Here is a 21,030-nt window from a genome sequence, read left to right as displayed (position 1 = left end):
GCAGAACTAACAGTATCACTAAAACGGACAGGTATAACACCGCTCCAATTATATTTACCGTAGAAGACCAGAAGAGGATTGAATATCATTACTCTAAAAAGCAAAGGGGGGAACTGAAAACAAAAAGTGTGAAGGCATTTGTCGATTTAAATACAATGCCCCTCTCCCCTTGGAAATAGAATTCTATTCCTTCAAAGCAAAAAATCTCAAGACCATACGGCTATCTCGTAGCAATGGAGTTCATTGACGAAGCCGTCCAATCCTTCCTCCGTCAGGATGGAAAGCCCCTACCTCGCATCACCCTTGGTGCCGTGAATCGAGATGGTAAATTGCATAAAATAACATAACCATTTGACCACCACATCAGTAACAATTTCCAGGAACCCTACACTACGCAAAGTGTTTTGGTGGGGATCAGGGAGAAGGTGGCAGAGCTGACGATGTGCACTGGATTGCATCCGCAACAAAATTTATCACAAGCATCGCGGTCATGCAATGCGTCGAAAAGGGGCTGTTGGACTTGGATGCAGACATCTCTGCCATTCTACCCGAGTGGAAAGACCCCAAAATCTTGACTGGATTCAATGAGAAGAACGAACCCCAGTTCCGACCAGCAAAACGCCCTCTTACTCTTCGGTATGTTGCACTTCAAATCAATTATCTTGTATAGATCCTTCTCACTAAATATTTTCAAGACTCCTCTTGACCCATTCATCTGGGATGGCTTATACCTTTATGAATCCGCTTTCGATACGCTACCAAGAGCTGGAGGGTGAGCGACCTCTGTTCCTGCAGACCATCGTATGTTCATTCGCCCTCGAGACTTGGCGCAATATACTAAACAAAACAGCGGGAGTCATTCCATAAGTTTTTGGTGTTTGAGCCCGGAGAACAGTGGATGTATAGTCCTGGACTTGAATGGGCCGGGCTGATGGTGAGTATCCAGTCGTACGGAGAACGTTGGAGAATCCACGATGAAAATTAGCTGACAGAACAACAACCAGGTCGAGCAAGTGACGGGTCTCAAACTGGGTAAATATATGGAGAAGAACATGTTTGAACCAGTTGGAGCCAGGGACGTTACTTTTCACCTGAACGAGAGAGAGGACCTCCGCACTCGAAAGGTGAAGCTGTGGGAACGAGATGATCACCGACTCAGAGAGGTCACTGACTTCTGGATGCCTGACCCTATCATAGACGACATTGGAGGTGGTGGAATATACACAACTGTCCCTGATCTTCTCAAGATCTACCTCGGGTATTGCAGAGCAGACTGCTCCGGCCCGAGACTCTGGAGCTGATGTTCAAGCCAAACCTTGAGAGCCGCAAGGGCTTGGATAATCAAGATGACCATGCTCTAGCGAATCGCAACGCAATTTATAACGCTGTTCCTAGCAATATCCCTGTTGACTACGGGCTTAGCGGTCTGCTTAACACGATCGATTTGCCCGGTGGCCGCAGTCAGTATTCTCTGTCCTGGTCCGGTCTCCCCAATTGCTACTGGGTAAGCATTGATATTTTCTTCATGTATCCCATCTATGGACTTGTAGCTGACATCGAGATAGTGGGTCGACATGAAAAAGGGAATTGCTGGTGTGTACCTGTCCCAGCTTCTCCCCACCGGCGACCAAAGGGCTGTCGACCTTCTGGCTGAGTTCGAGCGGGCCGTCTATACCAGTCTAGAATGATGGTGCAGCATTTTCACCATTTCCCAGGTGCGAGTGCTTGCGTATTCTGTATATTAGATAGAGAACTAAGAATTCTTCGAATACGACAGCATCTGTTGCACAGCAGAAAACACGCGAAAGTAGGACACTATCCTAGGTGTAAGCTGGTAGTATCTAGTAACACTGGTCGCGACGAAGATGTGATACATATTTCCAATTTGCAATTTAATTTAGTTTACTATATGTACTCTCGAATATTCAAAATAAAGTGCTTAGTACTGCCCCTCGATCGTCAGAGTTCCAGTCTTGGTCACCAGATACTCGTTGACCGCAACATCCTTGCCACTCTCCTTGCCATATCCAGACTCCTTCATGCCTCCAAATGGCGACTCGGCGGCTGATCCATTTCCTGAAAACATATTAGAACATTTTTTTGCGCACAAATTAGGGCTAGAACTTTCGAAAATGTACTCACCTGTGTTCAAGCCGATCATACCAGCTTCTAGGTTCTCAAATAGTCTCCAAACGCGATCGACATTCTTGGTGAACGCATAACTAGCCAGTCCCATGCTAGTCGCGTTGGCGACCTTAACCGCCTCTTCTTCCGTGTCGAAGCGATACAGTGCAGCAATGGGGGCAAAAGACTCCTCCTGGGAGATCTGCATATCCTCGGTCATGCCGGACAGGATGGTCGGCTCAAAGTAGTAGCCCTTCTGCGAGGTCAACGGTTTACCACCAAGGATCACCTCCGCACCGCGGCTACGCGCATCTTCAACTTGAGCGATCGCCTTATCGATACTTCTCGGAGTCGTCAGTGGTCCCATCGTGGTATCTTTAGCCGACCCGTGACCAACGACCAACGCGCTCGTACGCTCCTTCAACAAGGCTGCGAAGCGGTCATATACACCTGCCTGCACGTAGATTCGGTTTGCGGTGATGCAGGCCTGTCCAGCATGACGCCACTTCAATAACATAAGCTGGTCAAGGGCTTGATCAAGGTTGGCGTCATCAAAGACGATGAATGGGCAGTTTCCGCCCAATTCGAGGGTCACTTTCTTCAGGCCCTGGGCACAGTGAGCGGCCACGAGCTTACCGACACGAGTCGAGCCAGTGAAAGTGACTTTCTTGACTAGCGGGTGCTTGCAGAGCGCCTCACTGAGCGGGGGTGTATTCTCCAAGTCGGTGGTCAATACATTCAGCACACCAGCAGGGATACCTGCTCGCTGCGCCAGCTCGGCCAACACAAGCACTGAAATAGGAGTTTCAGGGCTCGGCTTTACGATCATCGTACAGCCCGCTGCCATCGCGGCACCAACCTTGCGCAGAACCATCGCAACTGGGAAGTTCCATGGCACCAGCGCTGCGGCTACGCCAAGGGGCTGTTTGATCGTGAACAAACGGCGGTTGGGCGCTGCAGGGACCGAGACGGTACCCTGGATGCGCTCTGCCTCACCAGCAAACCACCACAGGAATCCTAGAGAGTAATCCAGCTCTCCATAGGCTTCAGAAAGTGGCTTTCCCGTCTCGTGGGTGACGATTTGAGCCAAGTCATCGCGCGCTGCGGTGGTGAGTTCCCACCATTTCAACAGCCACTGCGCTCGCTTGCGCCCGGCTACTTTGCGGAAATCTTCAAAGGCAGCGTGTGCATTCTCTACGGCTGCGTTGACATCCTCGGCTGAGTTGGTGGGGCAGCTTGCCCATGCTTGATCGGTACCAGGGTCTAGAAAACACCATTAGCCACGACATGCTTTCCTAAAGCTGGTGATAGGGTTGAGGTTTTGCATACCGAGAACTTCGAATCGGTTCTTGCTCTTTGCCTCTACCCATTTGTTACCTACAAATGAGTCGAAGTGCAAAAGTGATGGGTCGGAGAGCTATACGCGCATTAGCTTAGTATCTCGGACTTCTGGCCGAGAGCTCCACAGGCCTCGAATCAACAATTGAAAACACATAGAAAGGGTCGATGAACAGGGGATGAATTCACGTACCTTGAAAGGTAGCTGATATTGTGTCGCCATTGTGTATGTATGCGCGTGCGTGTGATGTAAGAAGATGGAAGGTTGGAGGGGAATGATGAAGGAAAGTTAAGTTTATACTCGGCGGACTCGGCGGGGTCTTTCGGGGGAAGAAGGTGGGGTTGTCCCTCCCCGTCTTCTGCTGTCTCTGCTTCTGCTTCTTTTTACTTCCAAGGTTCAGCCTTGGTTGCTCTCATCATTTAAGATACCCCACTGTCATATCGGCTGTATGCCTTTTATTTTGTACTACACATTAAATCCATCCCGAGGTCTGGTCTAAACCAAGCTATCCATACTGGTGTGTTTGCCATCATGCGACCGGCTATTATGATGTGGGCTCACCTCGTCGACGGTATATCGCACCGATACATCAGTTGTCTTCACAATCCCGGCCATTCCGTCCTCACTTCCGCTTGAGATACTGGGACTATCGCCGCTGCGCTTGTACTTGCGCATATCAAAGTGGTTCCCGCTTTCGCCTGGGCCGATGTCCACACGGTGCCTCGGATCCGCCATCTCGTACCCGTCGTCGGCATTGGAGTGCAGCTGCGACTTGTGTTTGGAAAACTTGGAGCCAGGGAAGACACCACGAGATCCACTGGTCCCGGGCCCATAGCCAGAGGTACCCCCACCGCGTGATGTTCCCAGCAGACGAGGAAGATACTTGCTGGCGATGGCTTTCATTGACGGACCACAGGCGGTCACAACAGCCACGTTGACTTCGATGGCTGAGCTGCAAAAGCCAATGGAATAGGTAGGATCCGATACGACCTTGTGGCTAAGGAAGCCCTCTGCGAGGATTATGATACGCCAGACGCCGATGGCGGTTGCACTGCATCCTGTCAGCCTATACCCTGCAGTTTATTACTTTGGGATTTTTGAGAACTTACACTCCACCAAGACACAGGATCACGCAGACTGCAAGCTTTCGTCGGAGGGGCATTTGAAGATTCCAAGTGATGATGATGGGAATAGACAGCACCATGATATCTGTGAAGAGATTGAGTGCTGCGGTAGACACATAGAATCCTCCTTGATCGATGCAGGTTCCTCCCTCAATCGACATGTCGTAAACGTATGCAATAGGGGTGCATTGGAAGATGTCGACGAATAGGACGGCCACAAATAAGCCGATAACCATTCCCATCGAAGCCCATATTAAAGTGTTCACAACTCGCGACCGTGATTCGAGACGACGGAGGAATACCAAAATCGACACTTTGATGATGGTCAAGGTCGGGTTGTAGAGAAGTTGGTTGACAAAGTTCCACTAGATGCTGTTAGTTCATGTGTGTTGTTCATCTTCGCAGTATGGTCTTACAATCAATCCGAGTTTGACATCGTAGTCCGGGGGGAGATCCACCATGTGGATGCCGACATAGTTGGTCTTGATATCTATAGAGGATCAGTCAATAAAGCCATGGGCCTGCGAATACATAGCATATGAATACATACAGTACCACGACGTGACTGATTGTGAAACAGCGAGGATCTATCCAGCAAGGTTAGTGAGCGCTAGACCAAATGCCAATCCATCCACATACATAGCCCACAAGAATCAGATAGTCGTCTAGTAGACTTGTTAGTATACCAAAGGCAGAATAAATCCCATAATAGCCAAGTGTCGATCACTGGGGACGGCTCGGGGGGGTCAACATACCACTTGTCAGTGCAGATCGCGACAATCCTCGACTCCATAATCTCAGAATCACAGCTAGGCCGCCCAGAATAGGAAAAGCCACGACAATGCCCAGAGCTAGCTTTTGGTGATGGTCGTCAATCATCCTGCATAATGGTGCCCAGAAGAGAGACTAGAAGGTGGAAAGAAGAGCCAAAATCACAAAATACGAACCCCTCTCAGATAAAGGTCTTCCAGTCCATATTATAAAGCTCAGCACACAGCGGACCGCCACAAAACAATCAATTAAGGTGTGCAGAGTGTAACACCAACTTCGCAATGCCCAGTCACGCCTGCATATTCCTTCCTCCACTTCGCTAAGTGTCCGAGATCCAGGCCCAGGAACCAATTCGATGGAGCCACGCCCGATTTCGGAAATCCCAATAGGGAAAGTCATTTGTTACAAGATACTCCGGTACTAACCATCATTGGCGTTGAGAGCAGAACACCCCACTTGAAGAGTAAGCAGGGCGCATCAGGGTTTACAGAGCTGCAGAGGACGATGTTTGAGGAAAAGGCTATTCCAGCATATCATATACATTTTCAGAGCAAATTGAAACCTTCTACGATATACCAGTAGATCATCTATTAATGGGCTCCAAATTGAGAGGTCAAATTAACACGATGGCTGCGGAAGCCGAAGGAATGGCAAATACTCGTATTCGCAAAATTATCTGCCGGCTTGGCAAAATAGAATCCTTCGCAGATTCTAGGGGCCAATGAGTGAAACTCATAGAAATGCAGGACATGTTATGAGACATTATCTCGGTGTTTAAGCCGGCCTAACCGAGGTGGGGCATATCCCCAGTCAAGTTAGGCCATATGTGTGCTATGAACTGTGGGCAAAGAAACACTTTTTTCCTTATCCAATGGCCGATCCGATACGATGGGGGCGGAATTGGGGATTATACTTCTCGAAGGATTCACTTCGAGAGAAGGTTTCGCCAATATCAGACAGTCTTACATGCCACGTTCAGGGACCAGATATTATGGTGGAAACGTCCCGTTTTAACGTTTGCTGGTACCGTCCGCCACATTCAGCCAGGCACTGCAAGGAAATGAATTTAGGGCACGCCTCCCCCATTTTCTTTCCTATTTTCCATCGTACGATATTGGCCCATTTCCCCCATTACCTCGGCTACCTTTTCCTTACAGTCATTGTCCGAGCGCCTCAGATCCTCCACGGTAATCTGGGTGGGTGGATCGGAAAATCACAGGTGGGTCTGAAGGGGAAAAAACCCGCCGATGGCAAGGCTTTGTTTATTCCGCGTGTGGCTTATGCCACTGCAGGATATTTGCCGGGATATTATCCATTCTGAGATCAAGCGCCTAGTTTATATCGGGGGAACAAGGATGGGCCACGTGTGCATTTTTGCAAGATGAATACTATTCCTCCTTCGTGGCGCTTGAACTATTTATCGGCCATAGCAGAATTCTGTCAATCCGGTCTTGGCCGAAGGATTTATTAGCTTATTAGCGGAAGTATCCCCTCTGAGTGGGGGCGGTTCGGGAGATGAACAAGGGCCAAAAAGCACACCCCAATTCCACTCTGGTAATACACCCGGGCCTGATCGGTCCAGAGCTAGCCATCCTCTAGAGAGGACGGTCGTCGCGGGTAAAGTGTAGCGTGCGGCTAACTTCAATCTGCATAGCGTGCGTATAGTGTATAAATCGTTCGCCTGTTGACCACTGCCGAAGCGATGCATGTCTCGGAGATTGAATCGGCCGACGTCCCAGTCTGTCAAGACTCGTCGCCCTAGCGCAAAGTGGAGCAGAATGAGGGCTTTCAGGAATCTTTCCGAAGTGCATTGCCCTGAATACACTTATACATTGTGCATTTGAGTGGGGCGCAGTCGAAATCGCCGGCCACCAGCTCTTTTAGTGCAGTTGGTTGGAGTGGGAAGATAGTGGTGGTCTGGTCAAACTCGTGGCCAGGGAGCTTGTCTGCCCATCTCCGCATCGCTTTAAATCGTAGAGATCGCCTTCTTTCTTTTCTATTTCACTCTTCCGGTAGCCCTCTCGCCGATCGATCTGGAGGTGAATACTTTCCTTCTTATTGAATTTATTCGGTTTCTTTTTGTTTACACTTTTTAAACAATGGCGCCCCCTTCGTTTGCGGCGGCCGCTTTGCTCGCCCTTACTCTCGCTGCCCCTGGAACTGCTCTCTCGGCTGTTTCAAGAGTTGCCGTCGAGTCTAGCTCCAATGCCCCCCTTTTCGAGAGCGAGACACTTCAATTGACCGACGAGTCTTTGTCGCATCTCAGCAAGAACCAGTCGGCTTATTTTGACTTTGCGAAAAACGACAGTTCTCTGCATACTCGCACGTTTGGCAATGGTTGCAAGGTCTTCCCCGGAGACTGGCTGTGGCCCTCAGAGTGGGTCTGGTGGTTGTTTGATGAGCTTCTGGGCGGTGCACTCATCAAGACTGTGCCCTTGGCTGCTTCATGCTACAAATCATGGCCCGAGTATGATGCCAATGAGTGCGAGACTCTTACTTCTGAGTGGACCGATTCCAACATCCAGTGAGTTTATTTTTCTTTTCTGGGAATTTCTTCATACACAACCGCTAACTCTATCCAGTGCCGCCGACCCTGCCTCCGTGATGTGGCCTTTGTTCGAAGGTCGCTCATGCCTGCCTACTACTGATTCCTCTGCCTCTTGCACTGTTGGTGGATACAGCAGCTACGCTGTCAATGTCAGCAGTGTTGGACAAATCCAACTCGCTGTCAACTTTGCTCGCAATGCTGGCCTGAGACTCGTTGTCAAGAACACTGGTCACGATTTCAATGGAAAGTCGACTGGAGCTGGTGCGCTCGGTATTTGGACCCACAACCTTAAGGATATCGATTATATTCCGAACTACAAGAGCTCCAGCTACAATGGCCCTGCTGTCAAGATGGGTGCCGGTGTTCAGGCTCACGAGATTTATGAGAAGGCCCATGAGCTTGGTTTCACTGCTATTGGTGGAGAGGGCAAGGTGAGACTCCTCATTCTTCTGTGTATTCGAATGTTCCTTGCTAATATTTGCAGACCGTCGGTGTTGCCGGAGGCTACGTCCTTGGAGGTGGCCACAGCCCCATGTCTTCGATCTATGGTCTTGCTGCTGATCAAGTCCTCGCTCTCGAGGTTGTTCTGGCCAACGGTCGTTTTGTCACCGTGACTGAGGAAAACAACCCCGATCTTTTCTGGGCCATCCGCGGTGGTGGCGGTGGTACTTACGGTGTTGTTACCTCTGTTACCAGCCGTGTCCAGCCTAAGGTTGGCGTGACCGTCTCGACCTTCAGCTTCTCCACCGGCACCGATGTCTCCGTGGATGCTTTCTGGGCCGGTGTCCGCTCGTACATTGAACGCTTCCCCCAGAACGCTGACGCTGGAACTTACGCCTACTTCTGGATTCTGGCAACTGGCGCCGACTCCTTCACTTTCCTCATGAACCCTTTCTTTGCCGTCAACCACACCCTCGCTCAGTACAACACTCTCGTTAAGCCGTGGTACAATGATCTCGAGGATCTCGGTATCTCAATCACCCCCAACTCCACCTACTACGACAATTTCTACGATGCCTGGATGGCCGGTTTCCCCCTCGAGACCGTCGCGTCCTCAGTCATGATGACCGGCTCTCGTCTTTTCCCCCGCTCCAACTGGGAGACCCCATCCTCCTTCAACGCCACCTTCGATGCACTCAAGGAGACCATTAGCGCCGGCTACTCCCTTCTCGCCTTTAACATGAAGGCCGAGTTGGTCGATGGATACCCCTCCAACGCCGCTAACCCAGCATTCCGCGAGACCCTCCTGCACGCCATCACTTCTACCAGCTGGGACGCCAACGCTACCAACACCGAGATCAAGTCCAAGATGGAGGACTTCACAAACAATGTTCTCGGCAAGTGGCGCGCTGTCAGCCCCGATGCTGGTGCGTACATGTCCGAGTCTGATATTCTCGAGCCCAACTTCCAACAGGCTTTCTACGGCTCCAACTACGCCCGTCTTTATAAGTTGAAGCAGCGCTATGACCCTACCGGTCTCTTCTATGCCCCCACTGGTGTGGGTAGTGAAGACTGGGTTGTTAAGAGCCTGGATGGCCTGCCCGATCAAAATGGTCGCCTTTGCCGGGCTTAGAAGGGAGTTTAATGTGATCGGAAAAGTTTCATAGATTGTACAGTATACCTAACTATGTTCAATATATTTCTACGCTATTAATTCAGTAATAATTCAAATTTTCTTGAGTCTCCCATTACTAAAATAGTATATACTATATTAGTCTAAGCCTAGTAGTAAGAGTAACAGTCCAATATTTATCGACGGAACTCGGAGGCTGATTGGCGCCCGAGTGGCCAGGTGATCAAGACTAGTGGTGCTAGGTAGTAGTAGTAACAGCACTAGTATTCACTGTTTAAATCAGCGAAGTCGTTTCAACTATGTATTTTCCCAACCTGGAAGCTGGGGAAGAAACCTTAGAAGAACTGTAAAGGTTCACTCATCTTCTTCTTGACGATTGTTGCCAAGCTGCCAATGTGGCCTCTCCGGGGGAAATGCTGTGTCTTCTTTCTGGTTGGTGGAGAATGACTGAGCTCGGGGTATCTTGGCAGAGCTTAGTCTCTCGCTCACAGGAAATATGGCTCTCATAGGCGAAGGTCATGATAGGACAGTTTGAGAGTTGAAGGGTGAAAGCTGTGCAGAGGCTCGGATAATTAAAGCTAAGAACTCATGCACAAATTCAAGTTCTTTGAATACATTAGTCTTCATGAGCAATCGATATCCAGGGATATATATCTGGTGTATATTTTAGAAGCAAACCTTGGAATAACTATACCTTACCTAGGTACTAATAAAGTGCCCGATGGACTACCAGTAAATCATCGTGAAGCATTCTATTGTGCAATAAATAGCAAAGACATTTTATGAGTATTTTTTAGTTCTCCCATAACACAGTAGCAGGTCGGCTGATCTTTCCTCGGACAGGGAACCCTGGCAGGTGAGGGGAATAAGTGGCGTTCTATAGAGTTAAGTACATCCGTAGTAGCTCCGCTCCGGTCCGTGGCCCGCAGTGTCAGGGTCTCAGGGTCCGGTTGCAACCCCGACCTATAACTACGAGTTCTCCCATGGAATTATCTTGAGAAGTATAAGCTCGCGATGGCCATAACCATAATTATAGACTTTAATTACGCTATAAGTTGATAATCCTCAATATTTCCCTTTTGGGCGACTACCTAGTCCGTCGGATTCCCAAAACAGATCGTGGCCCCCCACCGACGGGCCAATCACAGCGACGCATCTGCCACATGCCATTGCTCGCCGTTGCGGGTTGTTGTTGCTGCTTGCTGCTTCTTTCTGATCACGGCGACGCCCTTAATTCCCTCCTCGACTCCCCTTCTCTTCTCTTTTCCTTTATGCAACTCTCCTACTCTCATCTGCCAGGGGGCTGCCCCTGCCAAAATGAATCTCCTTTTGTTGTGTCTCTGTGCGACACTATGTCTCGCACTGCCAATTCAATTTATCCTTACCGGTGATACACCTACTATTCGCCTGGGTTCAAATTCTCCCAGTGAAACTATTAAACCAAAGCCCGTCGTTACAGCCGAAGAGCAAGAGTTTTCTCCCAAGCCGACTTTTCGCGAGTACGTTGAGCGTCTCCGTTTGGGAAGGCCGTCATCCGCCAAAGGACCCAGTCCGGATGCAAAGTGGCCGGCGGAATCAGAATCAGAATCCCAGAACCAAGAAGATGAAGCATCTTTCTTTGGAAGAAAATACGGGGTCTTACTGAGCAGCTCGAGTCAATCGAATACAGGCGAGCACGAGCAGCAACGTCAAGCCTCCTCGTCTTCGCCCTCCCGGCAATATGGCGTATTCCTGGACAAAGTCAACAAATTTGTCGAACTGCATGGCCCAAAATATCAATCCGTCGCATCAAATCCGTCATCAAACCTCCACTCAGAGCCAGACTCCTCACTTGGTCGTCTCTACGGGACGTTCCTGGGCGGAATGGACACATTAATGCCATCCGAAAATCACCCGAAGAATGCGCTCGCAAAATCCAGATTGTGCAAGAATGGCTCCTGCAACTCTTCGAAGCCCATTGCCTCGTACCTCAATCTGTCAGAACTACTCGACCTCCTCGACACTCATGGTCCCGAATGTGTCGCTGTGGCCATCTTCGTTCTTTTCCCTCTCGCCTATCTCGTCCTCGAGTTATTCGAGCGGATCCTCAAACGCTGCACTCACGAGAAGTACCCAGAGCGCGGTCGTGATCGTGTCCGGCTCGTCGGTCCGGAGAGACAGCTTCGGGCGTGGAGTAATAGACAACGGGAGATTGTTCTCGAGGAGAAGCAATGGTGGTCGCCACGGCAGATACGATCGAGATAACTTACATTTCCTTTTTTTTATTCTTGGCCTTTACGACGAACCTAACCCTTTCCTTTATTATTGTTGATACCCAGATGTTACTATTAATTCGTCGAGTTTTGTGATCTACTACTTTGTGTCCCCACTGAGATGATATATCAGAACATGTACTGCCAGGTGCTGACAGCCTTGCGGTATTGCAATGTCATTCTACCCCCAAACCAAAGAAGCTACACATTATTATAAATCCAAGTAAATACTGCCACCAGTGTTCGAATAGCACCCGACGTAGCCTTTTCTCCAACTACTCGGCCACCTTGAGTTTGGAAAGGTGAATCACGGCCAATCAGCTTGCACGTAACCAGTTGAGAGCTTCTACAGGTACTGCGAGAGGTTAGACATACGGATGGATAGTCATGGCTGCCAGTATTGAAATTTGCAATTTTTGAAATTAAATGCCCTCCAGTAAGTATTAAGTTATGACCATTGAGATCAACACAATAGTGTGCATCTTCGATAAGAGGTCAAGGAAGCTAGAGATCTGAATTTCACATGAGTCACCCATATCCGGCTTCAGCCTAAGCATGGTTCTTGGCAGCATTGTTCTTGGCAGCATGGTTCTTGGCAGCATGGTGGTTGACAGCATGGTGGTTGACAGCAGGCTTGTTGACAGCAGGCTTATTGGCAGCAACCATCTTAGAATCCGCCTTCTTCTGGGTAGAGTTACGAACACCCTTCTGCATCGCCTCCACATGAGCGAACTGAAGAGTATCCTCGCCCAGACTCCAAGCCATGACACCACCAAGCTTCTTAGCATCAACAATATCACTGAACTTGCGAGTGATAAGCTCAGGAGTATCCCAAGTCCAGAAATAGTTAGTCTCCTTATCCCAGAAGTACTGACCACCCTTCTCCTCATCAGTCTTGCCTCCCTTCTGAGCACGCTTCCAGGACTCAGTGACGGCGGTGGGAATATACTCAGGGTTCTTCTCAAAGGTTACAGCGCCGGACTTGCCGGTGTCGCTACCGTCAGAGTTCTCCAGCTTAGCAGTCGCACAGCCGAGAGGGTTCTCCTCGCAGTCCGAGTTGGGGTCCGTCTCGAACCACTTGGCGTAATAGGCGAATCCAAGATTGATCTGCTCGGGCTTAGCGCCGATGTCGAGGTATGCGTTGACGGTCTCTAGGGATCCGGCGACGTCACTGGCATGGAAGGTGTGGTTGTCACGGCGGTTCATCAAATCGTAGCTCATCACGTTGACCATGTCGACGGACTCGAAGATCTTGGGACCTTGCTCCTTGGTGAAGGCGATCATATCTTGCAGGCGGCCCGGGACGGCGATGGAGAGGGTCTTGTTGCCGATGGCTTCGCGGAGAGCGGCGAGGAACTTGGGGTAGTTCTCGATTTCGTCGACTTTGTCCTTGTTTGGGGTTTGCTTGTAGTCGTCGCCATTGCCGCCGGGATATTCCCAGTCAATGTCTGCATCAATGGCTGTTAGAATGGAGATACTATCGACACTACTATTAAAAATGAGCAACTAACCAACTCCATCGAATCCATTGGCTTCGAGCATGGATGCGACATTCTTTGCATATCGCTTGCGACTGGCGTCGTCCTTGGAGCCGGTGGAGAACCCTGCGCTATCTCCCCATCCACCGATAGCAATCATGAGCTTCGTGTCTGGGCCGAAGCGCTTGCGCATATCATCGACAGGCTGGAAGGGCGTGAAAGACGGGGCCGAGTCCGAGTTGAAGAGAGTCGTCTGTGCGAAGGCCATCACGGCATAGTCGATGTCTTTGGTCTGATTCGTGCCGGGAAGGTCGGACTTGTGCCATCTAGATGATGTTGGGTTGGTTTTCCTCTTTTGGAAATTTGTTTGGATGGTACACTTACTCGTCAATGTACATGGCGAACCGCGTTGCGGCGACGCTCTGAGCGGCCAACAGGCCGAGGGCAATGTTCTTGAGCATTATTGGAGCTTGTCACGCGTTGTTTCAAGCAAGAACCGAAAGTAAGACTTAGAAGCAAGGCTCAAAGCAAGTCGCGTGGGAAGAGACAATTAAGCGCCGGGCCAAAAGGAGGGATAGAAGAGAGGCAGGCAATTCACACGCGCCTAGCTGGGACACGCGACTATAAGAATCATCGAGCACACCTGGTTAGATATGCCGACTAAACAATTCCCTCCCCAGAATGCCAGTCGGGTCTGAGAGTCCGGATTATAGTGAAATGCATCCACCGACCCATTTGGATGGACCTATAGGATTGCTTACATGGAAGCAAGTTCCGGGGCATTTAAGCATCCTTGCTGAAGAGTGGATCTGTGTGAGGCTATTTGAGAAGACCATTGGGAAGGGGAGGCTAGCAGGCTCTTTGGGAGGGGGTTGTTGGAATGTCGGCCAGACTTCGGGACCGGTGAATTGATAGACGTTTTGCCCTTGAAAGGTAGTAGAAGTTGGCGGCGATCACGGACTTTTTTTTTCCCTTCTTTTTCTTCTGCAGATACAAATTCATCCACTCGTGACATCTAATTGTATGTTTCTAATGTCCTAGAGGTTGAGCTGCTTTTTGGCGATCCCTGGCGAGGCTCATCTGAAGTTCAGGTCAGCCTTGGGCTGCATGCCGGATCGGCAGTGCATTCGTCCCCCTCCCGCTCACATTCCCCGACGTCATGAGATATTTTTCTCTCCCGAACACTCCGACAGTCAAGCAGGTTTACAGTAAGAAAGATATTGCGGAGGCAGACAGGTAGATTTGGTGGTCAGCGACGATTGCCTTCAGTCCAACCGGTGCCGGGGGTGGATTTAACTAGCCTGTATAATTTATACCGATACAGCCTCATGATGGACGAGGAACCTAAAGGCCATGCAATTAGAATGCAGATTGAAATATATTCATCTGAAAGATACAATAATCTAGGGGTATAAGACCAAAAACGCCAGATCTATGTCACAACGGCGAAGAAAAAACCAACAGTGCTACTAGGAAGCATGGATCAATTCCAGTGTCGTCGGATAATGGGACGAGCTGGATCCCAGGGACCAATGACAACATTCTTATACTTCTGCAAGCTGATGAGCCACCAGCTGCAGCCGCCCATGGCAAGTGCAGTGAGGATACCTCCAAGGAAGGATCCGATGATAGCTGATGCCCAGCCACCACTCATAGTCGTGCCGACGGCGCCGCCTGCAATGACCACGAGCGCAAGCGTAAGACACACATGACCGGTCCAAGACTTCTGGCGGAGTTGTCGTCGGAATATAGGGAATAGGCCAAAGACTTCCATTGAGAACAGCATGAGGCTGAACACGTGAGTGGTGGATGGGAGGCGGGATGCCAACACGGTCGATGCCATGACGGCTGCATTTGTGGATAATGAAGCGGGGAATTTGGTGGCGCCGGCGCCCTCGCCACTTCCATAGTCGAAGGAGAATATATTCATGATTATAAGCCAGCAGCTCATAGCCCATATGGAGTCGCTGGCGGTGGATTTGGTAAGAGATTTGAGGATAGGACTTAGTCCCAGCAGGGAGAAGTAGATCAAAAAGGCGGATTTAACGGTTGAGAGTCGTTGGCGGTTGCGAGAGGAAAATAGAGAGGTTCGGTCGATATCTTGAACATCTGTGTCACCAGCGACAGCACTTGATGGAGCCAAGTTGAGCCCAGCTCGTGCTGTAGGGTCAATCATTCCGCCCATGCCACTATTGTGGTCGGGACTTTGATGTGGCAGATGTTCCTTTGACGAGTTTGCAGCCATTGTCAAGCCGAGGCCATGGATCGGACTGCCTTTGACGCCATTGCCCTGGGTGTCGTTGGCGGATGGGTTGACAGCACTGGTCACCGAGCTCGAACTCGAACCATCATCACCCCCGATGGTGCCATTGGCATTCGAAAGCTCAGTCTGTTCTTTCCAGATCCAATTGTCCCATAGAATCCAACCCACCGCCGTACCGACACTTCCCCAGCAGACAACCGAAACGGGGCTCACCCGGTCTTGAACAATATCAACGAAACAGCAAACGAATATTACCACAGAGCAGACATGCTGCACGATTACCGTCGAGTCCGATACAAGCGGCCAAAAATCATACGGCCGAACTCGGGGATTTCGCTGGAGGTGGTCTAGAAATGTCTCGGTATCGGTGTAGTTATCCGGGTCTACCACCAGTTAGTAACGCAGTCCACTACCCCACACAATTCTGACACAAGAAAGCTCCTCTCCTTTCTAACGGCCATGTCACATACAAGATTGCTTCACCCAAAGTAACTTCTTCCAAGCACCTTTCCGCCTCCTCCGTCCAGCACCAGCCCCCAATTTCCGTGCATCCTTCCGGTTCAGGGTCCGCGCCAAGCACCCCCCGCGGCGGATGCAGACCGGCATCACCGTTCAGCGAGCGAAGCGTTTCATCATAGTTTGACGGAGCGGAGCGAGCACGCGACAGCGAGGGCGCAAAGTATGCGTCCTCGGGGGCCAGGCGGTCCGGATCCGGAACGCGCTCCTCAGGAGTTCGGGAATTGGGACTGCGGTTTGGATGTGTGTCGACGGGGATCGGTGGAGGGATTGGAGAGAGCGAAGAGGGTGGCGGAGTCATCGAGCTGAGGCGACTAGTGGTAGCACCGACGCATGGCTTTGAAGCAAAGTGAGCGTCTTAATGGGCTTTGGGGAGCTGGATTTGAGGTCTCCGCGCCCCAAGCTGCAAGACGCGCAATCCCACGTGTCCGGGGAAAGTCATGTGATCGCTCTGCCCTCGGTTTCCAATTTGGGAACGTTTCTATATTTTGGCGGTCTTGAAGGAGTTGGAGTCCAGAATTTATCTGGAAATTTTTGGAATGTGGGACATATCTAATTGGTGTTCTTCAATTAGTAGGCTGGGTATAGATACTACTAGTGGTGGGAGCTGAGACAATCGATGGAGAACAGCAGAAGTTTAGAGAGCACTAGTGGTACTACGTATACAAGAACAGGAAGAAGTGTAGCAACGTCCGAATTGGACTATAAATTGGAATAACAAAGCTAACTAAAACATGATAACACACTAAGAGATGCCTGGGCAAATCAACCGCTTTTTTGGATGCGCTCTGGCGCCGCAGGCTTAATGGTTATCTCGATTGATCCTCTCTCCGCAATGGAGAGCTTCCGTACGTCGTGACATAGCAGGCTGAACTCATCGGCGCAGTCTTCACCTATGTATCTGCGCGACCCAAGTCCAGGGGCCCTGCAGACGAGAGAGATTTCTTTCTCAGGGTCCTTGACCCCGAAAAACTCCCTCGCCTTGCCAAAAAGCGATTTGATATCGCAGCCGTCTAATGAAAAGACGCGAGCGTGATCGCTCTCCTCAGAGAGCAACCTCACTCGAGCCGAACCAAGAAATTGCGGCATCTCCCCAGGCCGTCCGGTGGATGCGTCGTTCCAAATGAAGGTTTCCTCCTCCGTCTTCAGCCTTTTCGCAGGCCGACGCATCTCAACCTGGGGAAATTCCGATTTCACTTTGGAGGACAATTGTGATGCTTCTCTGACCCTCAGACGGCCTCTCGCTCTGCTCTCCAGCTCCTGATAATTTGACCTCTGCTGAGTTTCCGAAATATCAAAGAAAGAAGGATCGAAATTATCCCCCTTAGCCGCATCGGCCATTTTTTCAGGGATATAGACCCGTATCGCGAAAGGGTCAGCATCAAATTGTTCTTCCTGGGCATCCCACACATATCCCAAAGAAAGTCTCCCCGAGCCTTCTGCCAGTGCGAGTGGGACACCCTTTGTGAAAATTATTGGTTCCCCAGTTTTCCCTTCTTCGTGAAGGACTAGGAGGGCATACTTCCGTACAGGCCACTGATCTCCTGGAATCTGGCTCCTAGCCGTGATATGAAAAACGGACTTTTGAAATTCATTGCCTTGTTCGTCGTAGTATCGGCTGCAGGCAAATTGCTGCCTTCTTGTCGCGATACTATGGACTGAGGCTGGCGGGTATTGGAAAGATCTCTCGTGCCAGTCGCTGAGATCATGGATTACAGCCTCTTTGAGAGAGTTCAGTGTCCCGTACTGGCACTGGATTTCGAAATCAAAATCCCCGGAAGCCAGCTTCTTGAACTGCGGGCTTTCCTTGGTGGAAGGGTTCTTTTTTGATTCTTATTAGGGTCATTCTCCTCATCATCCTCGTCTTCCTCTTCATCTACTTCTTCATCCTCCTCCCCATCCGCAGGACTTGGGTCCGCAGGCTTTGGCTTGTGAGCCTCTGTCTGTTGTTTATAATTAGTCAGTTTAGCTCTAGGCAATAACCAGTTGGGCCCTTCATGACAACACCAGAACGAAGTTGTTAGGAATACCTTTTTTGACACTCCACCTTTAGCTCCTACTGTCGCCGCCTTCGAGCCACCTTCCTTGGTTACAGCCATAATATTTGTATGTTGTAGTCGACTTAGATCGCTCTGAGCCCAAGCTTTTACAAGAAGCAGGGTGGAAAATGGTGAGAAAAGCGGGATTCGAAAAGATTTAGTAGAGAGAAAGGGGGCCATGGGAGTTGTAATTTCTTTTTAATTGTGGGCGCAGGTGTGAGCTTTAATTCTATATGTGTGGTACTAATGGAGATCTCCGGAAGCACAAAGGCTTTCCTACGATGTAGGGTTATACCTCATACTATCAGTAAGCAATTGCCTGAGTCATCACACAATGGAAAACATAGCAAACAACGCTGGGGAAAATGTACGTCATGTAGATCGAATGGCCTTGATTTCACTGTCGGTGAAATATCATTTGAGATTTCTCTTGAATTGATCCTTGAGGACCCAGACTCTGGCTTCTTTGTTCAACGGGCGATCCAAATTGGAACAGCTTGTCGCTTCCTACGTGATATAAATGATGGTCCGCTGCGATGAAATCAAAATATGTGACTTGATCAGACCGCCGAAAGTCTTGACGGTGGTGAAAAGATTTACTAAGTGTTCCTTTTTTTGCCCTTACTTGACTAAAGGGGTGATTTACTCCACACAAGGTTCTTCTGGCGGGGGTTATGTGCGGTTGAGAAGTAATATTTATTGCATTTTTCTGTTTACCTTACGTTGTGATTATTGGTTTATGAAATGATTGAGTTTACCGGCTAATTTTAGGTCAGAAGTTTGACTCCAGGATGGGAGTTTTCCACTACCACTTTTGTTAGTTTTGTAGATTAACAATCAACATTGTATCTATGTATTGTACGGGTAGATCATGATCACGACCACTGTAACGGGCGCACTGTAACCGGCGAGAGAGCGAATCTTGAGAGACTCTAGAGAGATGAGCTCACATCATCCAGACGCCAGAGGAGGGTAGAAGCCTGAGCCTCTCTCAGCCCTAAGCCGTCCTTCTTCGCTCCTCAAATCCACCAATCCCGCTCCTCCAGTCAACCGAAGTATCCTACATCCCAACGACGAGCCTCTCTACCAAATCCCCATCACCTACTCTACCATCGCAGCTAGAGCTCTCTCGTTTTATAAGACAAGTGCTTCTCGATGTCACTCCTCTCTTACTTGCCCCGAATAGCTTGTATTGTAAGCCCTCAGAATCTGGCGGATCAGCGTGCTGTTTTGCCTATAGATCTACCATGCCCTTGTATACACTCCAGGATAATCCTATTGGAGAGATGCAATAAGTCTATTTGGCAGACTACATATGGCAGATTATCCGTCGTGATTTGAAGCCTATTTCTGAAATTCCCAATATTGTTGTCCTCTTAGATACCGTATCTCTATCTTAATGACTGCCGTCCGTATCAGCGCTAGTATCTATTCTACTAAATGAACTTTCAACTATGAACAATTATATAGTCTTCAAACAGTCAACTATGCTATCTGAACTAGGACTGTAATAATATCAACCGACCTGCTCTTCTGAAGTCTCTGAGCCTCCTTAATCTCTCTACTCAATATCCCCTGCTATCTCTATACTACTAGACTAATAATCTACCTATCCCTTGGTTTTGCGATACCCTAACCCTTGTCTCTTGGACCTAGCTTCTGATATCTATTAATATGTACCTTCTCCTCAGCGTATACTCACAATCGAAGACCTTTACCGCCGTTTCTATAATAAACTATTACTATTCTAACTTAAAAAGATAACCAGTAAGAGCCCAGCTGGTCGAACTTACTACAAAAACGCATCTGCGAGATAATCTCTAACCAGGTTTTAATCTTAGCTTTGCCGGTATTTTTTAAACTCCAGCTGCGGAAAATTATTGGCCGCCTTATCTGGGGCTCATTACAGCCGCGCCGCAAGGGTACTGCCATGTTCGAAATCAAATTCCCAGCGCGCGCTCAGAAATTATTTATCCAGTCCCATCTTGAAACATGCTAAGTTATATTTGCCTTAGCTGCAGATCGTGGCTGATTCATAGAAATATGGTGGTTTCTAAATGATATAATTCACCGTATTATACGGGTACGTAAGATGGCGGACGGTAGGGGCCTCTTCTCACCGATTTCTTGTCTTTTGTATGCGATTAGATCCTGGCAAAATGTTCAGCAAACAGAATGGCTTCTCCGGGATCTGATTGGTCGGCCGTACATGCCATGATCCTGGGCTGCCCCGTTATGTTTCGGGGAATGTCCCATCAAAGCCGTGCGCTTTTGTACCTACATTCCACAATGCTTGGCCCATTTTTAGTCAACTGTCAGAAAGGCAGAGCTTGACAGAACACTATTCCGATTGTCGGAAAGATTCGCCGAGATCTAGGCGCGTTCCTCGAGATTTCTACATATCTATATGTAGTTCGTGTAGAGAAGAGGTTTTTTTACATTCCAGGCAGTATGTCTGAGAGGTTCATTCATAAAAACAAAACATAGAGAGCGAGTTAACAACCGCAAGCATACTCTACATAATACAGAGTAGGACACAACTTTAACACCGTACGAGCACTACGACAGGTTTAAATTGATATTCTTCTCCATTTAATTTATTGTTCTCGCTTTAAGCAAACACCTCTGCGAAGATGTGTTTCCCACCTCTGTCCCTTTTATATTGCACTCTTGTGACTGCGCTCTCCGGTGAAGATGCTCCGCCAAAGTGGGATGGGCCTAGAGGTGGAGGTATGGTGTCCCATGAGGGTAGCAGTATTGGGAATGGCAATGGGGGTGGGATTAACATCGACACCGGGGGCGGCAACATTGGGGCCATTGGAGTCGGGGTCGAGGGAGGTATGTGACCCAGCGGCTTGTGAGGCCGACGTAAGATACCTAGGTACCTTCATATATATCTACAAAGATTGTAGGGATACTAATAATTTGGTTCATGGAAGTGTCGAATTTCAAGAGGCCAGTCTGGTTCCTGTGATAGCAGTAATAGATTTCCTAATTTACTTA

At 49.2% G+C, this 21,030-nt stretch overlaps 8 protein-coding genes across 8 annotated transcripts; 3 read left to right on the top strand and 5 right to left on the bottom strand.

The window, feature by feature from the left end:
• Positions 1-233: 233 nt before the first annotated feature.
• N7509_005192 (serine hydrolase domain-containing protein) lies at positions 234-1,688 on the top strand (the record flags this gene model as incomplete). Its single annotated transcript, XM_056629829.1, is given in 7 exon segments — positions 234-324; positions 381-636; positions 696-801; positions 851-934; positions 993-1,258; positions 1,273-1,504; positions 1,566-1,688. 7 exon segments carry the CDS (start codon positions 234-236, stop codon positions 1,686-1,688), a joined length of 1,158 nt encoding a protein of 385 aa, XP_056489131.1.
• Positions 1,689-1,939: 251 nt separating this feature from the next.
• N7509_005191 (NAD-dependent succinate-semialdehyde dehydrogenase) lies at positions 1,940-3,685 on the bottom strand (the record flags this gene model as incomplete). Its single annotated transcript, XM_056629828.1, has 3 exons — positions 1,940-3,387; positions 3,454-3,541; positions 3,656-3,685. The coding sequence occupies 3 exons, from the start codon at positions 3,683-3,685 to the stop codon at positions 1,940-1,942; spliced, it is 1,566 nt and encodes a 521-aa protein (XP_056489130.1).
• A 273-nt stretch (positions 3,686-3,958) lies between these two features.
• Positions 3,959-4,823, bottom strand: N7509_005190 (uncharacterized protein; the record flags this gene model as incomplete). The annotated part of the gene is made up of 2 exons (XM_056629827.1): positions 3,959-4,460; positions 4,573-4,823. 2 exons carry the CDS (start codon positions 4,821-4,823, stop codon positions 3,959-3,961), a joined length of 753 nt encoding a protein of 250 aa, XP_056489129.1.
• A 2,634-nt stretch (positions 4,824-7,457) lies between these two features.
• N7509_005189 (FAD-dependent oxidoreductase) lies at positions 7,458-9,479 on the top strand (the record flags this gene model as incomplete). Its single annotated transcript, XM_056629826.1, has 3 exons — positions 7,458-7,882; positions 7,941-8,337; positions 8,391-9,479. The coding sequence occupies 3 exons, from the start codon at positions 7,458-7,460 to the stop codon at positions 9,477-9,479; spliced, it is 1,911 nt and encodes a 636-aa protein (XP_056489128.1).
• Positions 9,480-10,796: 1,317 nt separating this feature from the next.
• On the top strand, positions 10,797-11,723 carry N7509_005188 (uncharacterized protein; the record flags this gene model as incomplete). The annotated part of the gene is made up of 1 exon (XM_056629825.1): positions 10,797-11,723. One exon carries the CDS (start codon positions 10,797-10,799, stop codon positions 11,721-11,723), a length of 927 nt encoding a protein of 308 aa, XP_056489127.1.
• A 557-nt stretch (positions 11,724-12,280) lies between these two features.
• Positions 12,281-13,670, bottom strand: N7509_005187 (glycoside hydrolase family 18 protein; the record flags this gene model as incomplete). The annotated part of the gene is made up of 3 exons (XM_056629824.1): positions 12,281-13,179; positions 13,243-13,535; positions 13,594-13,670. 3 exons carry the CDS (start codon positions 13,668-13,670, stop codon positions 12,281-12,283), a joined length of 1,269 nt encoding a protein of 422 aa, XP_056489126.1.
• A 1,022-nt stretch (positions 13,671-14,692) lies between these two features.
• On the bottom strand, positions 14,693-16,289 carry pigc (phosphatidylinositol N-acetylglucosaminyltransferase; the record flags this gene model as incomplete). Its single annotated transcript, XM_056629823.1, has 2 exons — positions 14,693-15,855; positions 15,956-16,289. The coding sequence occupies 2 exons, from the start codon at positions 16,287-16,289 to the stop codon at positions 14,693-14,695; spliced, it is 1,497 nt and encodes a 498-aa protein (XP_056489125.1).
• Positions 16,290-16,753: 464 nt separating this feature from the next.
• On the bottom strand, positions 16,754-18,087 carry N7509_005185 (uncharacterized protein; the record flags this gene model as incomplete). Its single annotated transcript, XM_056629822.1, has 3 exons — positions 16,754-17,809; positions 17,869-17,931; positions 18,049-18,087. 3 exons carry the CDS (start codon positions 18,085-18,087, stop codon positions 16,754-16,756), a joined length of 1,158 nt encoding a protein of 385 aa, XP_056489124.1.
• Between the last annotated feature and the right edge of the window lie 2,943 nt (positions 18,088-21,030).

The sequence above is a fragment of the Penicillium cosmopolitanum genome (genome assembly GCF_028827165.1).
Source record: "Penicillium cosmopolitanum strain IBT 29677 chromosome Unknown utg000006l:49.0-5199605.0:1.0-5204138.0, whole genome shotgun sequence".
Lineage (NCBI taxonomy): Eukaryota > Fungi > Ascomycota > Eurotiomycetes > Eurotiales > Aspergillaceae > Penicillium > Penicillium cosmopolitanum.
Note: the sequence above shows the minus strand (reverse complement) of the source record. Positions and strands in the feature narration are given on the sequence as shown.